The sequence below is a fragment of the Bombus terrestris genome, chromosome 9 (assembly GCF_910591885.1).
Source record: "Bombus terrestris chromosome 9, iyBomTerr1.2, whole genome shotgun sequence".
NCBI classification, from domain to species: domain Eukaryota; kingdom Metazoa; phylum Arthropoda; class Insecta; order Hymenoptera; family Apidae; genus Bombus; species Bombus terrestris.
The window spans coordinates 2203800-2226765 of record NC_063277.1 but is presented as its reverse complement, the minus strand read 5'-3'; the positions used below and the strand labels follow the sequence as shown (position 1 = coordinate 2226765).

General features: G+C 34.1%; 4 protein-coding genes, 1 long non-coding RNA gene and 3 other non-coding genes across 9 annotated transcripts; 2 read left to right on the top strand and 6 right to left on the bottom strand.

Moving 5' to 3' along the window:
• Positions 1 to 3178: 3178 nt before the first annotated feature.
• Positions 3179 to 6203, bottom strand: LOC100647068. Its single transcript, XM_048408462.1, has 6 exons — positions 5906 to 6203; positions 4709 to 5049; positions 4132 to 4413; positions 3967 to 4071; positions 3478 to 3636; positions 3179 to 3398 (listed from the first exon to the last, which is right to left on the bottom strand). The coding sequence occupies exons 1-6, from the start codon at positions 6117 to 6119 to the stop codon at positions 3336 to 3338; spliced, it is 1164 nt and encodes a 387-aa protein (XP_048264419.1). The 5' UTR covers positions 6120 to 6203; the 3' UTR covers positions 3179 to 3335.
• An 847-nt stretch (positions 6204 to 7050) lies between these two features.
• On the bottom strand, positions 7051 to 7122 carry TRNAE-CUC. Its single transcript has one exon. It is a non-coding gene; the product is annotated as a tRNA-Glu (tRNA).
• Positions 7123 to 7498: 376 nt separating this feature from the next.
• On the top strand, positions 7499 to 8584 carry LOC125385701. Its single transcript, XR_007225256.1, has 2 exons — positions 7499 to 7792; positions 8255 to 8584. It is a non-coding gene; the product is annotated as an uncharacterized LOC125385701 (long non-coding RNA).
• Positions 8406 to 8532, bottom strand: TRNAL-CAA. The gene is made up of 2 exons: positions 8495 to 8532; positions 8406 to 8440 (listed from the first exon to the last, which is right to left on the bottom strand). It is a non-coding gene; the product is annotated as a tRNA-Leu (tRNA).
• Positions 8585 to 8860: 276 nt separating the features above from the next.
• Positions 8861 to 8933, bottom strand: TRNAV-CAC. The gene has a single exon. It is a non-coding gene; the product is annotated as a tRNA-Val (tRNA).
• Positions 8934 to 9361: 428 nt separating this feature from the next.
• LOC100647187 (kinesin-like protein costa) lies at positions 9362 to 13216 on the bottom strand. The gene has a single exon (XM_003397509.4). It carries the CDS (start codon positions 12843 to 12845, stop codon positions 10287 to 10289), a length of 2559 nt encoding a protein of 852 aa, XP_003397557.1. The 5' UTR covers positions 12846 to 13216; the 3' UTR covers positions 9362 to 10286.
• Positions 13217 to 13989: 773 nt separating this feature from the next.
• Positions 13990 to 17777, top strand: LOC100647504 (lipopolysaccharide-induced tumor necrosis factor-alpha factor homolog). The gene is made up of 4 exons (XM_003397512.4): positions 13990 to 14264; positions 15268 to 15438; positions 15946 to 16219; positions 16717 to 17777. The coding sequence occupies exons 2-4, from the start codon at positions 15273 to 15275 to the stop codon at positions 16817 to 16819; spliced, it is 543 nt and encodes a 180-aa protein (XP_003397560.1). The 5' UTR covers positions 13990 to 14264; positions 15268 to 15272; the 3' UTR covers positions 16820 to 17777.
• Positions 17778 to 18395: 618 nt separating this feature from the next.
• On the bottom strand, positions 18396 to 22491 carry LOC100647301 (acetylcholine receptor subunit alpha-L1). Of its 2 annotated transcripts, none has more exons than XM_003397511.4 (8): positions 22241 to 22491; positions 21343 to 21573; positions 21181 to 21225; positions 20999 to 21108; positions 20733 to 20913; positions 19969 to 20662; positions 19234 to 19442; positions 18396 to 19160 (listed from the first exon to the last, which is right to left on the bottom strand). In XM_003397511.4, the coding sequence occupies exons 2-8, from the start codon at positions 21520 to 21522 to the stop codon at positions 18954 to 18956; spliced, it is 1626 nt and encodes a 541-aa protein (XP_003397559.1). In that variant the 5' UTR covers positions 21523 to 21573; positions 22241 to 22491; the 3' UTR covers positions 18396 to 18953. The 2 variants fall into 2 exon arrangements, with proteins under 2 accessions (XP_003397559.1, XP_012166790.1); XM_012311400.3 differs by having other exon boundaries at positions 19960 to 20662; positions 22241 to 22490.
• Between the last annotated feature and the right edge of the window lie 475 nt (positions 22492 to 22966).

Genomic DNA, 22966 nt, shown 5'->3' with positions numbered 1-22966 from the left:
CGCTTAGAACAGGAATCATTCCTCTGTAATTGGATACAAATTCTCACCAGTCGCTAATGCGTGCCTTACGTGGAGAATGCCATAAATTTGGCCAAGAGATAGGCTGACAAACGAAGAATTCTCGCTGAAGACGCGCAAACAGGAATTTCGATAACGAATCGCTACTCCAGTTTCTGGAGACTCTCGGCTTCCTGCAAGAGCAAGAGCAGGAGTTCGGCCAGGAGACGAAGAAGGATGCGTTTAACCTACGGGTCAGGCGATGTGGCCAGAACGTTTTTTCAGGGGATCAGATGAAAGGACCCGGCGCCGTATGAAAATTTCAGCGATGAATTCATGCTCGTAGCGGAGCAAGTTGTGCGAGATAAGTCGGAGGAGATCGTTTCGCTGGGACCACACGCAGAAACCTTTATTTTTGACGCTGAAATCATCGAGTTTTGATTCGTCGTATACCATCGTTATTACGAGTCGTCCCGATAAACTGACGTTAGACCAGCATTTATTAGGTAATACGTTAAATCCTTTTACGCGCTTAATCCTTTTATTCTATATGACGTTTCCTTTTATCGCGAAATACGTACGGAAAATGAGTATCTATAGTAACGAGTATCAAGTACGATAAATTATAGAAAACATTGTTTCCTCTTTCAGATAATAATCAGAGAAGATCGTCGGAGGAAAATTCAACTTTCCCGCCCAAAGAAAAATAAACGTTTCTATAAAATTTCAAATTCAAACAAAAAGTGATATTTATTAACTTAATTAATTTGTAATATAAATGCAAAGATGTAATAAAATGTTTTTACAAAATATCTGTCTCTTTTGAATGATACAACGAGGAATATTTCTATTTTAAAAATTTTCAACAGGCATTAATGTTTCGTGTAATGTGAACACGTTAATATCGAAGATAAGATCAACGTTACAGACGAACAATTTTCAATTGGTATTGAATAGGTGCGAAAGTTCTATCTATTGGTAGATAAATAGGTACGGGAACTGACAGAATTTTTCTATTCGTCTAACGTTCTCTGCTATTTTCGAGGAATTCATTGACACGGTTTTAGAAAGACGGTAAAACGGAAACAAGCGAAACATATAATGCAACAGAAGTGTACATGGTCGCGTGAAAATGGCAAGAAACGTCACGAACAACGTGAACGCGGATGATTAGTACATTTCCTCCAGGAAAAGAAACAGGAACGCAAGAAATCGCGACGGCAACAAAGCGTAGTTCAAGGCTCTGGCGAAGAAACGCACGATACCAACGGCAGAAATGGTACTTAAAGCAGGTCTACAGTTAGGTAACATGTGGTAAAGCGACCATCTGTCTAGGAAGCAAGTGCCAATGGAATGGCTGCCAGAACAACGACATCGTTTCTTCTTTTCCTTCTTAGGTGATGCTGCTACCTTGCAGCACACGACAAGGTAACGCACAAATTACGCTTGGCTGGTTCGAGTTTAGACGATTGTATATCTAATTATTTTTCGATTACTGGCGTCTGGTCGCGAAACTAGTTTGATTGGATGTAAATGTCGCTACCTTTCGCTCCTTGATGAAATTGATTTGGAATTGTTCGTGAAAAAAAGGTTCTCTTTTGTGAACAAGAGGAGGATTATCTATGAGCAGCTGTTACGAAATCTGGATACTATTGTTATAAAACTCAATGAATGGATGATACTTCTGTGCAGATGAATAGAGATTCTGCTGCCGTGAATTTACTATCTTTCGTCTAATACGATTTATTACTTTAACTCATTTTTAATTAAAAAGAACATACAAATAGAACTTTGGCAGGATGAATTTCTTATTAAAAAGTATTTCACTAGAATTAAAAGTCCAAGCGCAATCAATCTGTAATTGATCGTGGAGATTTTATAGACTCACCATGGTCTTTCAGGCTCCGAGTGATTTCTTCTAAAATATATACCTTTCATTTCGATTTCATTGGTACGAGTTCTATACTCTAGTTGTTGGTAATTCTAATATTAAAAACGCTATTTCATTTCGTCGTTCGTATCCGTGAAAAGCAATTAGATAATAGCTAAGAGCATAAGTACACCGCGCTACACATACTACCTCGTTTATAACAAGTACATCCGATACTTCAAAACGCACAGCTGTTACCTATATATATTATAAAAAAAATTGTCTTTCAAGAAACGAGATTCTTTCTTCCTTGAACACGTCTTTTCGTCAACGAGAATAACTGAAATATTTATACCGGTCTAGTTACATGGAACTCCCTGTACGAAGCAGGTAGAGCACTATAAATCAAGACAGATAGTCATCGGTCAGATGAGGAGCCAGAGATTGAGTGTAGAAACGCACCGCGTACACCGTACGACACGAGCGTTCTCGTATTTCAAGGGATCCAGTCAGTTAACGACAGGCACGAGGCAATAAAAAGGGTTCGCTATTTGATTAACGTCGGATTTTTACCGTCTTTAGGCCAAATAACAGCGTCAGACGTTAACGACCACGCGTAAACGATTTTCACGGTACTTTATAGACGCATGGTAGCATCTATACTTAATCATAAATTAGTCGCGCGACGATCGCTGGCCAATTTACACCAGGCAAACGTATTTTCGTTTGATTGGAGTCGACAGATGAGCAGGGTTCGATCGTACGTGACAATACTTGGAATTTCGACGCTTGTATTAGCTATAAATGATTGGCAATGAATGTAATTATCGATAATTCGCGAGCACCTTCTAGGTGCACCTTTGAGTGGCGATTGAGCAACTAAGCATAGGTTCTCTGGAAGCTGTTAATCGCAGGATGCGTTGGCAGATAAATTGAATAACGGTATGAGGCAAGGAGGCTTTTTGATAGCGAGCTTGGTGAGATACGCTATACAGACAGAAGAACTTAAGGAAATAATAATTAGATTGCGGATGTTTATGTATCCGTGGCAAAAGCGAATGTGCAAAAATATTTCCGGCTAACAAAGTGAAAATTGCAGCTGTTCCCGATTATCATTGAACGCATGTTACCGAGCACAAATAGAACGAATCGGTAAATTCGCGGTGTGCGAGAGGAGAGTTCCGTCGACCATAATTTGCAAGGTTGCTGGCCTGAAGCTACAGGGGATCGCCGTAAGCGTGACGAGAGAACAGGTTGCCAAGAACTTTAACGATTATGAAATTTCCAAAAATAGGATATCTATTCTTGCTTTTTAACCACACAGGTACACCGACGTATCAGGTCAGTCTCGTATATTGTTTTTATCCAAGCAAGATCGCACAATATGATACATACCTCGTCTTTATATCCGTAACCTTATTGTTTAAAAAATCGCCATACAGATTGTGGTAAACATAGAATTACAGAGTTAATGATCCGTTACTTGCATGTTGTTCAATAAAGTATAAATTGAATAAGATCTTCTTATGATCTGCAATAAGAATGCTGAAGAAAACACTGGTATTGTAATACAAAGGTGTATTATCGTAACTTTGTCGACATCTACGTACCGTGATAAAAGTTTCCAGAGACAACACGTAAAATACACTGGCTTTTAAAGTTATCGATCGTCTGGTGAACATCGTGGATAACGTGAACATTTTCACGATATTGGTTAAACGTTCGTTATTCCAGCCTGAGAGCCACTGGCTTCTGTCAAGCGTCCAAGTCTAAACGATAATTTATCGATATTTAAAATTCGTCATTTTTAGAAAATTCCACTTAACGCGTATCGTGTTGCGATACTTTCTATTTCATTTCTTTCGAGTAAACGAATATCATCGAGTGAACAACAATTTCATATTCGTAAAAATATTTCAAATTACTGAAATTTATATTGTTCGAATTCTTATTTGTCGAACTTTTACAAATGAAAGTTTAAGTAATTTGTTTATCTTTTATCTGTTTACATGAAATTTTCTAAAAAAAAGTCTTGCTTTCTAAGTAAGCGTTATGCACGATACGGGACGTGTTAATCGATGCATGTAATTAACCCTTACCGCATAGTTCAGCTCGTTTCCAATCCAACAGATGTACAAGAGCTGAGATATGGCTGCGCTCAGATAAATCCCGAACTTCATGACGTCTGAGCTTTGCCCTCCGACCTGTACGAACGATGCAAATCTATCACGATCTGATCAGTACATTCGACCATCATGTCTTACCACGACAGCCTGGAAACCACTCAGGCAAATAATCGAAGTACTCGAAAGCATCTGAATGAACATACTCAAGCTGAAAAGTTTGTTGTAATCGTTGGTCATACACACTAACCGCTGATAAAATTGAAAGCACGTCTTATACCGGTAGAGAAATCTATTGTTCAGTTTCTTTCTATTGAAACGAATATTCGCGTGAATGCGTTCGTCATAAATCTCAACCGTCTGTAAAGACAAGTTCACGATACAATGAAGATTTGACACGTTATAAATGAAAATTAACCCGCACTTTAAACGTGTTTATGGTACTCTTAAAGTGTAAATGTGAATCTTTCATATTCAATGGGTTTTTCAGTTAATAGTTCTTAAACAAATTTCAAACGAATCGCATGACGTCTTCGTATATTCTAAATTAAAATTATTATACAATTTTTGACAAATTATCTGTTTAAATATGTTACACATATAGCGAATAGTATAAAGTAAAACTTTATATTTGTTCGTTATGTTATGTTCTAATTGGCCCGAATATGAAAGACATAGTAAGACACGTATATATGGTAAGGATCAAATATCATTTTCTTACATGCTCTTTCGTTTCGATCCCACAATTTTCAAAATTTACATTCAACATATCGAATAATACAGTAAGCAAGGTGCAGATCATAACTACAAAACTGTCTATTCCAATTATTCCCAATAAACCGCCGAAAACAGCGCACGTTTCTATAGCCAAACTTATCTCGTGCCAAGGTGATATCGTAGTATTGAAAGGATACTTTGCTCTGATCAACAAACCGTCCTCCATCGGTGAGAAAAATAACAGAGCGGTTCCTAATATAGATCCTAACGCGGTAAACCCATAAAATATCATTTTGCTTTGTACTTGATACTTTCCGATAATTTCCTTGATATATTCGACTTCTATAAAGAATATCGTATAGTTAATTAACTAGAGAAGACCTGTAGATAACTCGGTGCTGATGTTTCTTAGTTTTAGTTTGCTAGCGTACGAAAGAATGTCGCTATAGAAACAAGCGAACAAGTCTAGTTGAAATGTTGCATATTGCAAAAGGCAAATGTGCAAGACACGACAACGTGAAATGTGCCGAGTAATTCTGAATAAGTCCCTGGTAGAGAATGCTTGACGGAAAAACGCCGTGAAAAAGATTGGCAGAATGGGCCGTGAAAAAGTGATCAAATAGACCTGAATTAATGATCTCAGCGGACGTCATTCGCTGCGTCACTTTAGTATCCAAGATACGTCTCTCCGTCTATGCTCTTGTTTTCACCTAACAAGAGACATACCCTCTCCACAAGAGACAGTTCGCGTTGTCTACCACGTCAATGGAGTGAAATGGTAAAGTATGAAGTGCATTGAACTATGTCACAAAACATATCGATGTCGCTTCATGAAATATTGCACGAATAATTGTTTAAAGCAAACGTCATCAATCATTTCATGTAGTAATGTTTATGGCAAATGTTAATTATTATGTATAAATATCCAATATTAGCTATAGAATCAGCCAAACAATTTTTTTGTTTAATCTGATTTCTAATTCCAAATTTTATGTATAAAAACAAAACTTTACATTTTTCCCCATCACTGTCTTGTATGCAAATGAGATTGAGAGGTTTGCGTCGAATCCGAAGATACTCAAATAAAAACATCTTACAGTTATGTCATAAAACATAGCATAATTTATGGCATATTATGCGCTAATTAGATTGCGCGGTTTTCATCAAATGTGTCTGATTTTAAATTGTTTCTACTCACCGGAAAATTCGCAGAGATCGTCGGTACATTTTAACGCTTCGTCCAATAGCCTGGTTATTCTTTTTTGACGAAATTGCAAATTCATCGCCTTATATATAACAACGAAAATTCCTGCAAAAATACAGCCATTGTCGGTGCTGATCGGTAAGTTGTCCCGGTTCACATAAATATCCAGGAACAGAGTGATTGCGAAGATGTACATAGCTATCAGCATCCATATTTTGTATACGAAGTAGGCACGGTTTAAAAACGCTGAACTTGAATCAATTTCTCCGAGGCCACTGTACCTATAAACAAAACGGCGCACTTGCTTCGTTAAATATGTATATCATTTCATAAATAATCTTGATAACAATTAACAAATTTCCTATCCGTAATTCTACTATTATTCATAACAGTTGTACCGGTCGAGAAACTGTATATATGAACGACAAATTTATTATCACGATTCTCACTTAATATAGCTAATCTCAAGATTTATTAATTTTCGAAAGGGTTTCATCCATTCGTGACCTGGCTCTTGAGCCATCTTAACGTAACTTGTTCTCCCACGACTCAAAGAATAAAAATGTTTTCTCATAGGTAAAGTCACCAAGTCATCCGTATCGTGTGAGTATATAGTATATACCTACATACTATGTATGTACTTTAACTCTTGCATGTATCATCGGTTATTTTCAATCAATCTGACACGATGCCTCTTAAGAAAATTGCGGCCGATTTTCGGAATTATAGACTCGATCGTGCTACACGTGTTGGGTCCCCAAGTCACTTCCGCGAATATCGATAGAAGTGGCAGTAATTGCATACCGATAGACGGGCAAAGACACGTTTTACTACAACTTGGCACGGAGAATAGTGACAGTCTAAAGCAAAGTGATACGGAGCAACAATTTTATTGTGTATTACATGTTGTACAGTAGCTAATGCATGTCTGTTCCAGTAACGTCAAATAAAAGTGCTTTCTTGACTATTCTAGGCCCTCTCGAAGTAAAAGAAACAGAATCGCATGAATAATATTATTATATTGTTAACATTTTTATTGCTATCTATTTTTAATCGATAGCTTTAAATGCCTATAAAATAAACATAATGATAAAAGTATTTTATTCATTTAGTTTAATGTATAAAGTTAAAAAAAAAATTTCCGGTACCGGGAATCGAACCCGAGCCTCCTGGGTGAGAGCCAGGTATCCTAGCCACTAGACCATACCGGATTTGGTTCCCTTCTTCTTTATTGAAGTACTTACGTAACATATCATGTATAGTTTATATGATATATTATAGTAATACCTGTTTTTATTGTATAAAAGAATTCATTGATATTGATAAATTATTAACTTGCGATTTGTAAAATTAATTTTATACATATTTGATGAAATCAACATACAGTTAGTCTAATGAATGGAATCAGTAGAGGTAAACAAACATACGTAGCGTGTTTGGTTTTTCTTTTTTTGAACCTAATGTTTTAGATTTACATGAGGTGGGGGTTAGGAGGATGTTAATTTTGTAAAAACTTGTTTCCTTGGGACCTTTCTTGCATAGGCAACAGGAAGGTTAGAGGATGAATCAATATATATACAGTCTGTTCGACCTTATTCTGTTTAGTGTTTCAACTCGCTTCATCGCATTTTTACGTTTTCTATTTATAATCTGTAGTACATCTATGAACTATATAATATTTGCAATTTTTTCATTTCAATCATTCATATTTATGATTGGTCGCTTCCTTAGGTGACTCAATATCATGCGTGAGTATATGTGATTAGATTTCGCGATCTCAATTGAAAATCGTACATATCGCAAGTCTTTGTAACAGTGCCTGTAGATTGAATATAGTTTTCGTTAAATTTGGATTAATGTTCTGTATGTGGTCTGCTACTGGTAGGTAATTTTAGTTCAGTAATAAATTAGTTCCGTAATTGGAGTACATTTGAGTACGTTGGTAGTGATTGCAATGACTAAAGCATTAGTTTTATGTGACTTGAATTTTGATCCAGTGTGTATGTATTTACGTAGTTATGTGATATACAAAACAAACAAGGTCACACCTCCGAAACGTAATATTGATTTCGTAGCTATAAATGTAAAGAGTAATATAATTTATATAAATTTTATCTTTACGAATATCTTTCTTAGTGTTAGAAATTAATTGTACGTCATTGCAAATTTACAATTTAAAATATATTATCTGACAAGATCACAATAATGATGCAATATGCACATACGTACGCGTTATTGCGAAATAAAATAATTATGAATTTAGAACAATTAATTATTTTGTTTCGCTGTAGCTTTTTATAATAATCTATGAACAATTAACACATTATTTTTTCACTTTTATAGGATAAAAAAAGTTAGCACTTCGTATTGAGAATTGAACACGGGATTCTCGCGCTGCCTATAACTGGAATGCTTCAAAAGTATCTTTATAAAATGTTAAGATAACTAAATTCTGTGTTTAGCCTTAGAAATTTGTCAAAAACTGCAAAAAATTTGTCAGGAGTGGGATTCGAACCCACGCCTCCAGATGGAGACCAGAAGGCACATTGGGATCAGATATTTGAAAACTGATAAGGTAATAACCTTGAGTCTGGCGCCTTAGACCGCTCGGCCATCCTGACACTTGAAAGTCACGTCTTATACAATATAAATATATATGTTTTCAAATGATTACATCTGATTTTATACTTCTTCCTCTAACCTAATATATATATAAAAAAAGGTAATTCTATTATATACTAGTAAATTTGAATTTATAGTGAAATATATCAATTATCTATATTGTCTGCCACTTTTACTTTTAATAATTTTTAACGTATGTATGGAAAGTATTGATTTCTAAAATAAAAATCAAAATATTATAGAGAAGTAAAAATGTAAATAAATATTTTATTATAATATAGTATTTTGTAAATGAAAATATCAATAAAAATAAAAATATCTGATACATGTTTCCGCCCGGGATCGAACCGGGGACCTTGTGCGTGTGAAGCACACGTGATAACCACTACACTACGGAAACCACATTTTAGAGCATTATTTTAACAGCTTATAAAGTTATAAACCAATTATTTGAAAATCAAATTCGCTAATGTAATATTTGTCAAAATTGAATCCACTGATATCTTTTTCAATACTGATTCCTTTAATATAATTTTTCCAATAAATTTATGGCATCTATTGCATAAAATAAAAAGATTAAGGTATTCACTGTAGTACGGTCTTCGAATAGCAAATGTAAAATAATGATGCTTTCGGCCTACTTTAATTGTTAGTTTGCTTCGTCGATTTTATATTATGTTATGGATAGTTGTTATTCCGACACGGTGTGAATTCAAAGATTCTTTCTCAGGCTATAAAATTTATTCATTTTTTTTCTTCTGTTTATGCTTTAAAATGTTATATCCTCTGAATTCACATGTGTAACTTAATTGTAAAGTGAAGAACACATTTAGTTTTCAATAATCGATTATTTATTTACTGCGTTCATTTTGTAAAAGTGTAAGAGATATTAATCATTTCGGTCCTTATAATAACTTTCGTGTATTCATATGGAATTTTAGCGATTTTATGGTGAATTAGAAATAAGTTGTTCATTAATATTTTAGCGAGGGATCAGAGGGTTAAAGGTTAATGATGTATTTAACGTATTATTTTAATATATTTACAGAATTGCAATAAATAATATATCGGAAGTCAATGAGCATAAATCTTATACATAAATTATTCCGTATCATGTCTATTTTTACACTATTAAGTGTGAAACACATTTATCGATATTGTAATAAATTGTTACTAACAGTGTTACATACAGTGATATACTGTAGAATGTTTATACTATATTTAATAGAACGAGTATTGAAATGATTGTTAATAATTCGGACCTTATTTTCTTTAAAACATAAATATCGTTGTATTTATCATATTTATATCTGATACTTATTTACTTATTATACGTATTTTCTTGAGATCTGGGAAACATGCAAATACTATTTTGATTAAGGTTCAATATTCTTGATTTAATGAATATACTATAACTTGAATTTATTTTACGAGTATATAATAAATATTAATTGATAATTGAACGAGAGGATTAAAAAATATACAATGAAACTATACACACTGACTGTCATATTTGGACTAAATTACTGCTATGATATTTTGCTTTCTGAAAATGATTATTTGTGATACAATACACAAATGTTTGAATATGTTTATGATAAAAGATGAACGTTTATAATGGATAAACTTTTGTATGTTCAATTAAGTTAATAACATAATAGTTAAATACTGTACAAAAGATAAAAAAATATTGAGTGAATAATAAATGCTAACTGTGGTAAACCAGAGAAAGGACTATTTTTGTTAAAAAAACTCATTTTTTTCTTTTATCGCAGTCGGTGGTTTTTTGTATTATCAATTTATTTCGCTGCCTAGTTACTTTGGTTGTCGGCCGACTATTCGGTGCAATTTGTTTTAATCCTTGTTGCGAGATTTTCGCTGGACTAGCTGTACGTGGAGGCGTTGGACCTTTTAAAAGAGCTTCGACATCAGCTAGCCGTTTTCTCAAAGTTCTATTTTCACGTTTGTATTTCGCAAGTTCAGAATCTTTATCCAATCTTTCATGACCGGAACTGCTAGTTTCTTCCGCAAAGTGCCTAAACATGAGGTGTAATTTTTCCTCATGTTCTCTTTGCATCAAAACGATTCTTCTCTCTGCTTCTAATTTAGTCTGTTTTAGGGCATTTGTTAATGTTTGTATCTGCCATTCTTGGGACTCTATATGACCTTCTAATTCAGCTGTCTGAACTTCAAGATTTTTAGAACTTTCCTTTAAATCGATTACTTTCAGAAAATACTTATAGAATAAAGTTCTCATTTCACCATCTGAAAGTTTCGCCAACCTCTCCATTAGCATTCTTTCCCCTTTCTCACGTTGTGACTGATTTTCATCGAATCCTTTCCGTCCACAAATCATCTCATTTTTGTGTTCGATCATAGCATCGATCGCCTCAATAGTTTCTCCACATTCTAATAATTTTCGTTCTTCTACAGTAGATAATGTTTTCTCTTTTTGAAACTTTTCATCCAGATCACATTTCTCATCTACTAAACAATCTCGAGTACGTCGAAGGTTTCGAATTTCATGACGTAGAGCTTCTTTTTCATCTATGTCTGCCGTTCTCTCCAAATCCATGGATTTTTCTTTTAAAACATGATCAAGGTGTGATATTCTCGCACTTACGTCTAACAAATTTTTTTTCTTATCAGAGTAATCGGTTTTTGATTTACTGTTATTTTTTTCATCCTCACTTTCCGATTGCATCTCTTTTAATTTGGAAGCAGTTAAGTTATATTTTTCCTCGAGATCACGTATTTTTTTCTGATCCTCTGCTAATTCCTCTTCTAATTGTTTCTTACGTTCTTCTTCTTTTTTTAGTTGTTTCTTCAATTTCTCCATTTGCTTTTTAGATGTATTTAAAGAACTCTCAAGTTCTAGTACTTTTTTAGCAGAATCACCTGCAATCTGCTTTATCATTTCAATATCCATTAATCTTTTCTCATAATGGATGGCCATGTTCTTATATAATTCAATTTCCTTTTTATGAGCAGATTTTTCTTCTGAGTCTTTATAGATACAAGCATTTTCCGCTTGAGCCAGTTGGCTTCTTGTATTATAATATTCTTCTTCTAATTTACTCCATTTGCGCTGAAATTTTTGTTTTGCGCTAGCGCGTGCATCCGAATTTTTTATCATATCTGCAATGAATTTTTCTTTAATTTTAATAGTTGTTTGTAGCTCTTCTATACGTTTATGGGCTCCATCTAAATCTGATTGAATCTTTTTCACTTGAGTTTGTTTTGCCTCATTATTTAATGTCAAAGTTTTTAATTCTTTTATGGGTTCTGGCACTTCTGTTGTTTTCAAAGCATCAATTAATAAATCCGGTGAATTGTCATTATGAATTGCAATATTTTCATTGATAAATGATTCAGGTTCACGATTGTCTAAGATTCTTATACTAGCGAATGCTGATGTTTTATTATCTAATATTTGATTTTGGTTAGATTTAAGGCTATCGTTAAAGGCTAACACTTCGTTACACATTTCAGAACCAGGAAGCATTGAATTTCTCCTGGAATTTGGATTTCTAAGTGGAACAGGTCTAGTTGCAGAAACATAATTATTATTAGTATTCATAGATCTTGTTATAGATGGAATGATTTCTATATTTGTTTCTCTGAACTCATCTCTTTTGGAATCAACTATTTTATCTGTTTCTATTTTAAGTTTATTCATACATTCGTCCAATTTTTCTAAAAAATCTGGATTTTCTGAACTAACATCACTGTGCTCTTCTTCTTCTTCCTCTTCTTCATCGTCATCATCATTGGTTTCAGATAGTTCACTTTCTGAACTGGATGAACAATTTAAGTCAATCTTTCTTTCCATTTGATGTATGGATTCATCTGTCTTTTCATCAGTTTCAGTTACTTCTTCTATTCTTTCCAATGATTTTCTTGCATTTTCTGTATAGCCTTGCAAGCTACCTGTATCATCACTAGCAATGCATTCTTCATACTCTTGTTTCATACAGAGCCATTGTTCAATCTGATCTTGTTCTGTATGAGGTAAAATATTACTTGTCATGAGCTTAGTAAATAAGCCCTCTGCATTTGAAACTAGTTTAGACCATTGAGCTGCTGCAAATTCTAATCTAAATATGTCAGCACTAGAACTGCGCTCTCCTGATGTAGCAGAGGTAATTGTATCGTGCATTTCATCTCCTGTTTGTTCACTTTCTTCTTCTGTAATGTGCTGTTGCTCATGATTATTGTGCGGATAGGATGGCACATTAGTCATATATGGTGCATAACACTGATGATTGTCCAACACCGCTTGATGATGGATCCAAGGTGTATAATGCATCATTTTGGAAATTTTATATTATACAATATAACATAATAAATACAGCTTTATTCTTTCACATGAATAAATGTTTTATAATTTAGTATTACCACCCCATTCTTTTATCTCTTTTATCTCTTTTATCTTTTTTATCATTTGAAACGTTCAAGTTTCAAACCTAATTCCATCGTTTCTAACCTATTTGAAACTTTTCATGTTCCAAAATTATGTTTAAGATTTTCACTATTACTGCTACATTCTGTTATATTCTAAGTAGTGTATAGAATTCAGTTGAATATATTCAAACACTCATAGAATATTTTACAAAGTCCTATATTGAATAATTAACAGAAATGTCTAGCAGAAACTGGTGCCAACTTATAATTAATACACAAGAAAACATATTTGGGATATTATGTACATATACATATTATTATTATATTGGTTTTATGGTATTATGATATGGAATATGTAAAGTGCAAATTATATAAAAATAATTAAAATACGAAAAATAAATGAGATGTTATAAAAATTGCTTTATGAAATCGTTTGTGGAGTGAATCCTCAAAAGTTACTTTTACAACTGTATAATAAATGTAAGAAAGCTTGTTATAAATTTTTAAATTATAAACGATCTATATAAATATTAGTGCCGTTAAACATGTAAAATTGATATAAATTTTTTTTAATCACTGTTGGTTGGTAGCCCTGACACTAGAATTCAATTCATTTGACTTGAAATGCTCAAATATTACTATAATAATTAAATTTGTATTTTTACTTACAAAAATAATGATGTGTACGTTGAGGCTTGACTTTTACTCCATGCACTACAGATCTTTGTACTTGTTGATGATCATATTGCACTTTAAAAATCATACCATATTCATCCCATAACAAACGCGGCAAAAGTTTGCACTGCGCTACGTATCAAGAAAAATCAAACGACTTTTTAATATTAAATATCCACTTGCTTAATATTTTTATGGCACATATATAAAAATCTTGTTGACTCATGAAATTAGCAAACACTTCATAAAAATAATGAAATTTTTGTAGAATAGTCATATTTTAGTAAAAGTTATTTATACACAGAATTAATTTTAATGTCTCGCGCCATTTCCTCCGGTTTCGCTACTGGAATAATACGAGTACGTTGATTGGTCGCTGGGAAAAGTTGCGACAGAGTCTTGTCAGTCGTATCAGTGTAGTATATACTGTGACAGTTTTCTGTAAATTCTGTGTGTTTCTCTACGCCTCTCCTATAAATACGCATAAAAGAAATTCGGTGTAATGTTCCAAGATAACTAAATATCAAATAGTATGATACATATGGTTCTTTTAGTGTGCAAGCAATCCATTAATACGTTGAACTGTTCAACTATAACCTCTCCATAAGTGGAGACGTCTAAGCGACTCTGAAATCGTAAGATTTTAATTTCGGTAAGAATATTGTTTTACTATTGTTTATTTTCTCTGAAAATTATTTTTGTTTATGTAAGCGTATTTCTATACAACTGTAATTAGAATGTATTGTAACGTTGATTGCAGTAGCCTTGTCATAATTGTGAAAAGAGTACATCGATGCGTTAAATTTTTACGTCATGTGTGTATTCAATATATTTAAACTGGCAAAATTAATTTATCTATCGCTTAAGTTACTTTATATGTATAATGAGATGCTCAGATAACCAAGTCGCACGTGTTTTTATATTATAAAAAATTAATTTTCTCAAACACGTTATATATTTTTCCACATCCTGAGAAGTTGTTAACTACCAACTTCGATGAATTTAGGATATATAACGAAAACTATATGAAATAAATAAATATTGATATCATCACTGTTGATTTTGTAATATATGTTACGTCTGTGCTTCCTCTAGAAGGATTACGTGTAACAACGGAAATTTATACTGAGTCATGATTAAATTTTTTTATGATAATTATTATGTATTTAAATCTGCAAAAAAAATTCTAACTACATACTTAACTACGATAACTTATACTTCATAACAATTTTAATGTATGTAGTTGCTTGCGTGTATTGAGTTGATATTAAATGGAATCATTCGAGCTACAATCGAAAAGCAAGGCCACGTAATATGTATTTCGCGGAACGAAGAACATGAATACATACCGGGCCCTAAATTTCTTAGGCACGGCCCGATAAACGAGCGTACTTCGCACTGTCTCTATTACTTAACATCCGTCTAACTTTCTATTCGCACTTTCGCGAATAAATAACTATATTTCGCGCTCATTTGTTCACGTTCGTTTGTCTTGAACCGCAATTATACCCGCAATCTCCGACTTTATCTAATTTATGTTGCAGATTGGAATTAGATTTATTTGGTTTACTATCGAATTATATATACATATCTAGTATAAGTCCTTTTCTTATTTAAATATTCGATACTTATAGTATATTTAAATGTCGTTTTAGAAAAAATGGAAAAAAATATTGGGTTCGCCAGTGGAAGTACTCAATCGTCGGCTGCTCCACCGTCAGCACCCCCGTCTTATGAGGAAGCTGTTGAAAATGCAGCTCGTATATCTCTCCAACCAAACATTCCACCATATCCAGTAGGACCATCATCTATGCCAATTCCAACTCGTACGTGTCATTTTATTGCTTTTTAACGCGTTGTCTACCACGTTATATGTATGTTTACCAATGGCCGGTGTTTATTTTCTCAGCGGAGACTTACACCGCTAACCGGTTGAGTTCACTGGAGATGTTTAGAATGTTACGATAAGATAAATGTCATCTGTCTAAAAGGTTTCAAACAGCGTAAACGAACACATAAAATTGTTAAATAAAAAATCCTAAAGTAGTAATAAAATAAAAGTATGCTATTCAATGATAATAATTTTTGTTACAAGATAGTATTTTACAAAACTAGTGTATTGAAACTCTGAAATATTTCAACCTATTAGGTTGTAACATATTTACATATGGTTGTAAATATATAAAAGTATGACAAATTTATGTTACGATTCAATATTATGATTTCTAGGGCATAATGTATAAACTTAATCACGTAATAATCAATATATCAGTAGTAATATATAGAAACGTTTGATGACACATTGAACGAATAGGAGTTGATTGAAATTTCAGATAATCCGCCGCCGAATCAAACAACGATGCCATATCCAGCGAATTATTCAGGACCCAGCGAACCTCCGCCGCAATCGCAGACACCATATAATGCAAATCCGAATACAGTTCCTCCGCCAGAGTTCCGAGTTGTCTATCAGCCAGTGATTTTTTCCCTGACTCCAAATCCAACAAAAACGACTTGCCCAACGTGTCATGCCAGTATTAAAACCACTACGATATCGGATCATCAACCAAGCGCCCATCTCTGTTGTATCGTGCTTTGCTTACTTGGGTAAGTGTACACATCTACATTTATTTCTAATATTTGCTTTGTTGCTTACGCTATTGAAATTAATGCTTGCATTGCTTTACTTACTTTTAATTTGTTTCTCAATTAACATTCTACTTATGTTATGTCACGATAGTTTCTATAAAAATGTAATTTCTTTAGAAAATATGTCATATCTCTAATACTTGCGATAATTTTCTAAATCTAAATGTTACCAAGAATACACTATATGTAAGAATATATTGCTGCTTTTTGTTCCGCGATTGCTCAAGATTCACAGATATCGTTTTATGGATATAGCATGCAGGTTTCTGATTGAATTCAGATTAAATTTTCAAGCGCAAGGGACTTTCGTCTATACATTGGCATGAAGGTTTTGCATCAGTTTTTAAGGATTAGCTTTTGTTCATCTATGGAATATGTTGGTTTCGTGTTGGTGTATGTGTTTATCTGTTAGATCCTAGTAAATCAATTCTCACCGATGTCCTTTCAAATTTCAGATGTTGCCTTTGCTCGTGTCTGCCATACTGTATGAGTAGCTTCATGAGCGTTCACCACTTTTGTCCGAAATGTAAAAATTATATTGGTACATGGAAGGGTTGAGCAGATCGCGATACACGTATACTTATATATCGTTACGCGGTCTTCTATGTAATCAGATACAGTGTAACATTATGAGGACTAGACGATATTCCCTGCTTGTCGCGAATTACGTTAAGAGAAAGAGCTATTCGACGAGATTGTCATAGGTCATATTACAAGATAACTATATGTGACGCTTATTCTTTACGAGATAAGATATGAATGCATTCTATTATGTGTGATAGACTCGACAATTGTAGATTCCATGTTGATTTATATATGAGACAATGTGATCGAGCGTGTGCGTGTGAAATTTACAGATAGTGTGCGATAATATTATAAAGATATTTTCGAGCGTTGAACCTGTGAGCAGTATTGTTCTCACTCGCATTTGTCATATTCCATATAGTCTTAGAGACTTTTTTAGAAATGTTGAGTGAAAGAGAGGGAGAGAGATAAGAAAAAGTAGATAGAAAGTGAGAGAGAGAGAGAGAGAGAGAGAGAGAGAGAGAAATGCATCTGTAACGCAGAAGAGGTAATGTCTCCCCTGTTTATGCTAAATATCTTATTTCTTTCAATGTGTTTCACTTTAGCGGATAAGAGAGAAGGGAACGATTAGTTGAGAATTGAGAGTGAGTAAAGGCAGGTCGTTCCACCTCTTGTATGCAACAATGTTCGCGTATTTTTATTCTTGTATTTTATTGGTGCTTCCGGAACTTTAAGTGAAATGAATTCCTGAATATTATATAGATATATAAACTATTATATATATTTTTATGCAGATTGCAAAAGGATTTGCACGAAAAATATCAGAATTACATTAGCGACGAGGATAATAACAAGAGAATTTTGGTTTGTCTGTTTCTGTTTTCGGTTTTGTTCTTTGTACAAATAATTTATATCGAATATTAGATAGTCACTTCCAGAAAAAGACTCTTGCGTAAAGGGAAATTCTAAATAAAATTGATGATTTCCTGAATATCTTCGAACATTCATTGATATTCCAGAGAGATAATACTGGATACAATATTCCAAGTTATTGCGATTGACGTACTGTTTGATGTTCCACGTGTTTAAGATAATCACTCAAGCGTTTCTATGATTCCATTTATAAGCACTACTGTTTTGTTCTTTTTATATACCATATCTATGTCCTCTGACTTAACTATGACGATATTATATCGCAAATAACTTCAACGTTATTGATTTGGTTTTACGTGCGATTCACACGGCCAATTTTTTAGCATTTTAATATATATATATAATATATATATATAATATATATATATAATATATATATATATATATATATATATATATATATATATATATATATTATATATATTTATATATAGAATTATATATATATATATATATAAATTTATATATATATATATATATATATAATATATATATACACATATATACATGTATTTTAATGTATGACATTTTCCTTGTACGTGTTTAACATAATAAATTATACTTTAGTTTTCAAATGGTATATATTATATAGGAAAGTGTAAATGTAACCAAATGTGACTGTAAGTATATAGAATATGACAGAGTACAGTCACGCAGTTATAAATAAATAATAAAATGCTTTATAATTGTCGTTTATTTAATTTTTATAGGCATACAAGATATCGAACGAGTTAGAGTATATATATTTCATTTTTAATGAAAAAGGTTGATTTATATTTTAGTAGTTGAAAAAATTTACTACATAACAATTTTCTTCATTGCTCTTCGGGAAGATATCGATTCGAGCAGAAAATGTTTCTCCCTATACACAGATTTTGATGGACAATTAATATTCCGTTTTAACCGTTCTACGTAATCGACGTTACAAAATTTCTACAAATAACATTAACACGTTTATTGTTATTCAAGAGCACTTATTCGTTATGTGCACGTATTATACTATCAAGTACAACTTAAACATACTTTTAGACATTTGCAATGCTATTGAAAATTTGTATATTTTATGATAAAAACGACAAGGAAGCTGAGGTTGTTGATTCGTCCGAATAAGGAAAATTCAGAAATAAAATGTTTGATTGGTGCGATATCGTACTATAACTTCGTGAATTCCTATGAGAAATACGTGAAATCAGCACCTCAGCTTCTTTAAGTGTGTCTATTTCTCCTAAAAGTTTTATACGATAGTTTGTAACAAATCGCCATGAGGAAGAAATTGTTGTTGAGCCACAGAAGAATACTCCATGTCGATTGGTTTGGTATTGTCACGAAGTGCTGGGGCCTCGCAAAGAATGATGAACGTGCCAACGATCGAAGCTATTGTGAAGATCCACAGAAAAAGTCTATCAAGAACCATTGCTACGAAACCCCAGTCCTGATCTTCCTGTGGAACAAGAAAAGAAAAGATTGTATATTTCAGAACCTTCTCTTTCTTCATCTAACATATAGATACGTACCGCATTAAACTCGTCTTGTCGTTGTATGTGATGTTGAATGAACATCACATTGTGCAACGCTTTCTCAAGTTCGAAGGGATACTTCTTCCTAGGAGTTACGTCGCTCAGAGACTCGTCCAATCCGGACATTACCGTAGGAAGTCCATTATACCCACCGATACCACCAAGAAATCTGTTATGCGCAGACGTTGTATGCAATCCATTACATCCTGAAAAAAATTATCCTCTTACACCTGCTCTTTTCGTTTCTTTTACTTGATTAAGGACCAAACGATAAAATAATACCGAAAAAGTATGTAAATGCAACGTTATTGAAAGATATAAATAAAGTAAAATACAGTATAAATAAAATATTATTTTAGCAGGTCACAAATAATTTAACCAAATAATAGACATACTATAAAAATTCATTGCACAAATCAAAAGTATAAAAAGAGGATACTCTTAATTTTGGTTTAGTGGTTTGCAAGCATTTATGGAGAGGCTGAGAATCTCCGCTATAGATACTTCAATTTCTTCAAATTTCGTAAAATGATAGGACCTAGATGAAAGAAGAAATGGTAACGAAAAAATATAAACAAATTCTTGTGACTGTTGTTCGTAACCACAATATTAAAAAACAGAATTTAACGATATACAAAACGATTAAACAAAAAAATGAATGGAAATGGAATGGCGAGTTGATAAACGTTGGTCCTTAACGACTTAATAGAACAGAAAATTTACGGTATCTACCGCCGATCCGTTGGTGGCGAGCGGAATCCGGTGAAGAGACTATCGAAGAGGATTGCACGGCAGCCGCTACCGCAGCGTTGAATTTGCTTTTCTTACCGTATTTTCCTCTGCCGTGTATTTTATGCGCGGCAAGATCGTTGAGAAGATCATCGGGTACTCTCATTAAAAGGAGTTTCGGTAATCTTCTTATGAAAATCTTCCTCACCCACGGTGCCATTTTATGAGTGCTTGGTTTACGATAGTGAACGTTTAGTATAATAATCGTTATAACTACCGAAAGACCGACTAGAATCATCGTGAAAAGTAAGTATTTGCCTAACAACGGTAGTGCTAGCGACGTGGATGGTATGATTTCTGATATCAAGAGGAAAAACATTGTCTGCGATAGGAGAATGTTAATGCAGAGGGCGATTTTCTCGCCAGAGTCGGCGGGTAGGTAAAATGCGAGCACCGATAAGTAAGAGATGCTCACGCAGGGCACGATTAGATTCACCGTATAGAACAGCGTTTTTCGACGTAGAGTGATGTTAAAGAAAATGTCAGGATAGGGTTCGTCGCAGCAGGGATAATACTTCTTGTGTCGCTCCGCTGGAACTCCCAATATATCCCATTCGACGCTGGGGTAATATTCGCGAAGATCGATGCCAACTTCGACTTTGTCTCCCGTGTTTTGATTAATGTGTTTCAAGTCGATCTGAACGTAGTATCGAGATATCAGAAAAATTATTTAGTTAGAATTATCAGCTTTTAGCGTAGAAATTTACCTGAATACCATCATAGGTCCATGAACCGAATTTCATGAAGCAAGTTTGCTGATCGAATGGAAAGTATCGGACGTCTATCTCGCAGGAGGATTTGAAAATTGCTGGAGGTGTCCAAAGGACTTTCCCAGTGTAATGAAGAATAGCTTTTGTCATTGTAGTCACGCCGTACTCTCCGTCCGCACTGAAAGTGATCATGATTTTAATTTTATCTCGGCGAGGCTCGGTAATGCGAAAAGCTCGAGATAAGGTTGGTTCATCTTACATACTTGTTGTAAAGTACAATGTCCGGAAGCCATATGTGTTCGCTAGGTACATAGAGTTCAGTGACACCTCCGTATTCTGCTGGATCCCACTGGAATTTGTGGTCTTGCCATTCCTGGGCAAAGTTCGTCTTTATTAAGCAACGTACATACTTGGCAAATAGTTGTTTAAACTATTCAAGACTTACGTGTTCGAGCCAAACGTTGGTCGTGAGAATTTGATCCTTCAAATTCTGTAAATTTTTAATGTTATTGCGTTACTTTAAAATTGTATTTGATAAATGTTCGTTGGTGTTCAAAAACCACGTTTCTTTTTTACATGAAATCGATTATATGAAAGGATCACGTACGAGATCTATGAGTTGGGACAGACGAAGTCCTAGTTTAACGACTACGGTGTCATTGTTATTAGAAACGGGACGAATCAGTCGATTGTAATTCGACAGTAAATCGTCGTACAGCCTCTTTGCATCGGGATTGCTGTAGCATATCCTTGCAGAAAGGATCAAGATGATTGCCTGCAGTATCATTTCGAGTGAATGTTTCCTGGCTAGTTTTTGTACTCGAGTCCAATTGGCATCCTGTTTGTTATATAAAAGTTACAAACAATTATAATCCGGGAATTAATCGTATAACAAATACTTGTCGCTAATTTAAACACAATGATCTATCTGCAGATTATATATGTATAGCTCGATTATATATGTAAAATACATGTATATATGCATCGCTGCTTCGCGAAATTATAAACCTGTTGCGCTAATTGCTGTTTGTTTGTATTATTTTTCTATGAAAATTAGCTGCAGTTAATAAATTACGTGTTTTAATATTTGATACGTTACTTCGGGCCAACGTTCTAATATACGGACAGTCACACTTTGCAATATTTACAATCGCGTTGTCAGTGTAAGTCTCATTTTGAAATAATCACGCGTTTCAGCCGCGTAAGTTCTTAATTGGCTATAAATTAACACGCATAAATTTACTTCCAGTTTCTCAGAATAATCGGACGTGAAAGAGGCTTAAGACAAAGTGTCTCTTGAAATTAATTTAAACCACAAAGTAACATAAATAGTTGCGGAAAGATACGTTAAATTTACAGCAAATAAATCACATCATCTTATCCGTTAATCGAGTATACAAAATTAGAAACGAAGAAGCCTATAAAATTGTATCTATCGATCTATAAAAATCGATGCTTCTCCATCTATCAATGTTTACGAGAAAGTTGAAAGAAAAATTACGTACTTGCGATTGCCGTTTGTTTCAGCCTTCTCGAGCGCTCTTCTTAAAAGATTTTCTCTCGTGTTTCACGATTTTTATAATCTAGCGCGGTTTCTTCGAATTGTTGGGTGACTGCGATGACCGGCAATCAGGAATACGAAGAGGAGTCGATCGGTCTCGCATTACTGACGCGTCCCGTTTCATTCGCGAAAAGCCGGACGAGCGCAGAACAGAAATGACATTCTGTACGGCCAATGGACCACTGGATGATGTTACGTGCATCTCAAATTTTCTGGGATCAATACACCATTGCGCATGCACCAGTGTGGCAGAGGGTGCTTGCGCGTTTTCACCGACGCCTGACGCGCAAGTTCTGTTCGTTGCACTCGACAGTAGAAAAAGAGGCGCACGTCCGCCGGTTCTGCACGATCTCTCCGCCTCCTCGATGCTCCTACGCCCTTTCGAATCGCTCCTTCTTCGTTCTCTACTTCGAAATTTTTCTACCTTTTTTACGCCCGTTTCCACCTATCGCATGTTCACCGGGTCAATCGGTAAATAATCGCAGCGCGAAATCAATGTTATCAATCTTCGAAACGAATTCGATTTTTCGAACACGAGGAAAGCGGTTTGATCGCTGGAAATACGTAAATTGTTCCGACTATATTATCAAAGCGGTATTTTAGCCTCTGGAAGTCTGTTAGTGAATCGAACGACAGAATAAAATTGACTTGGTATCCACCTCTTGTCAGC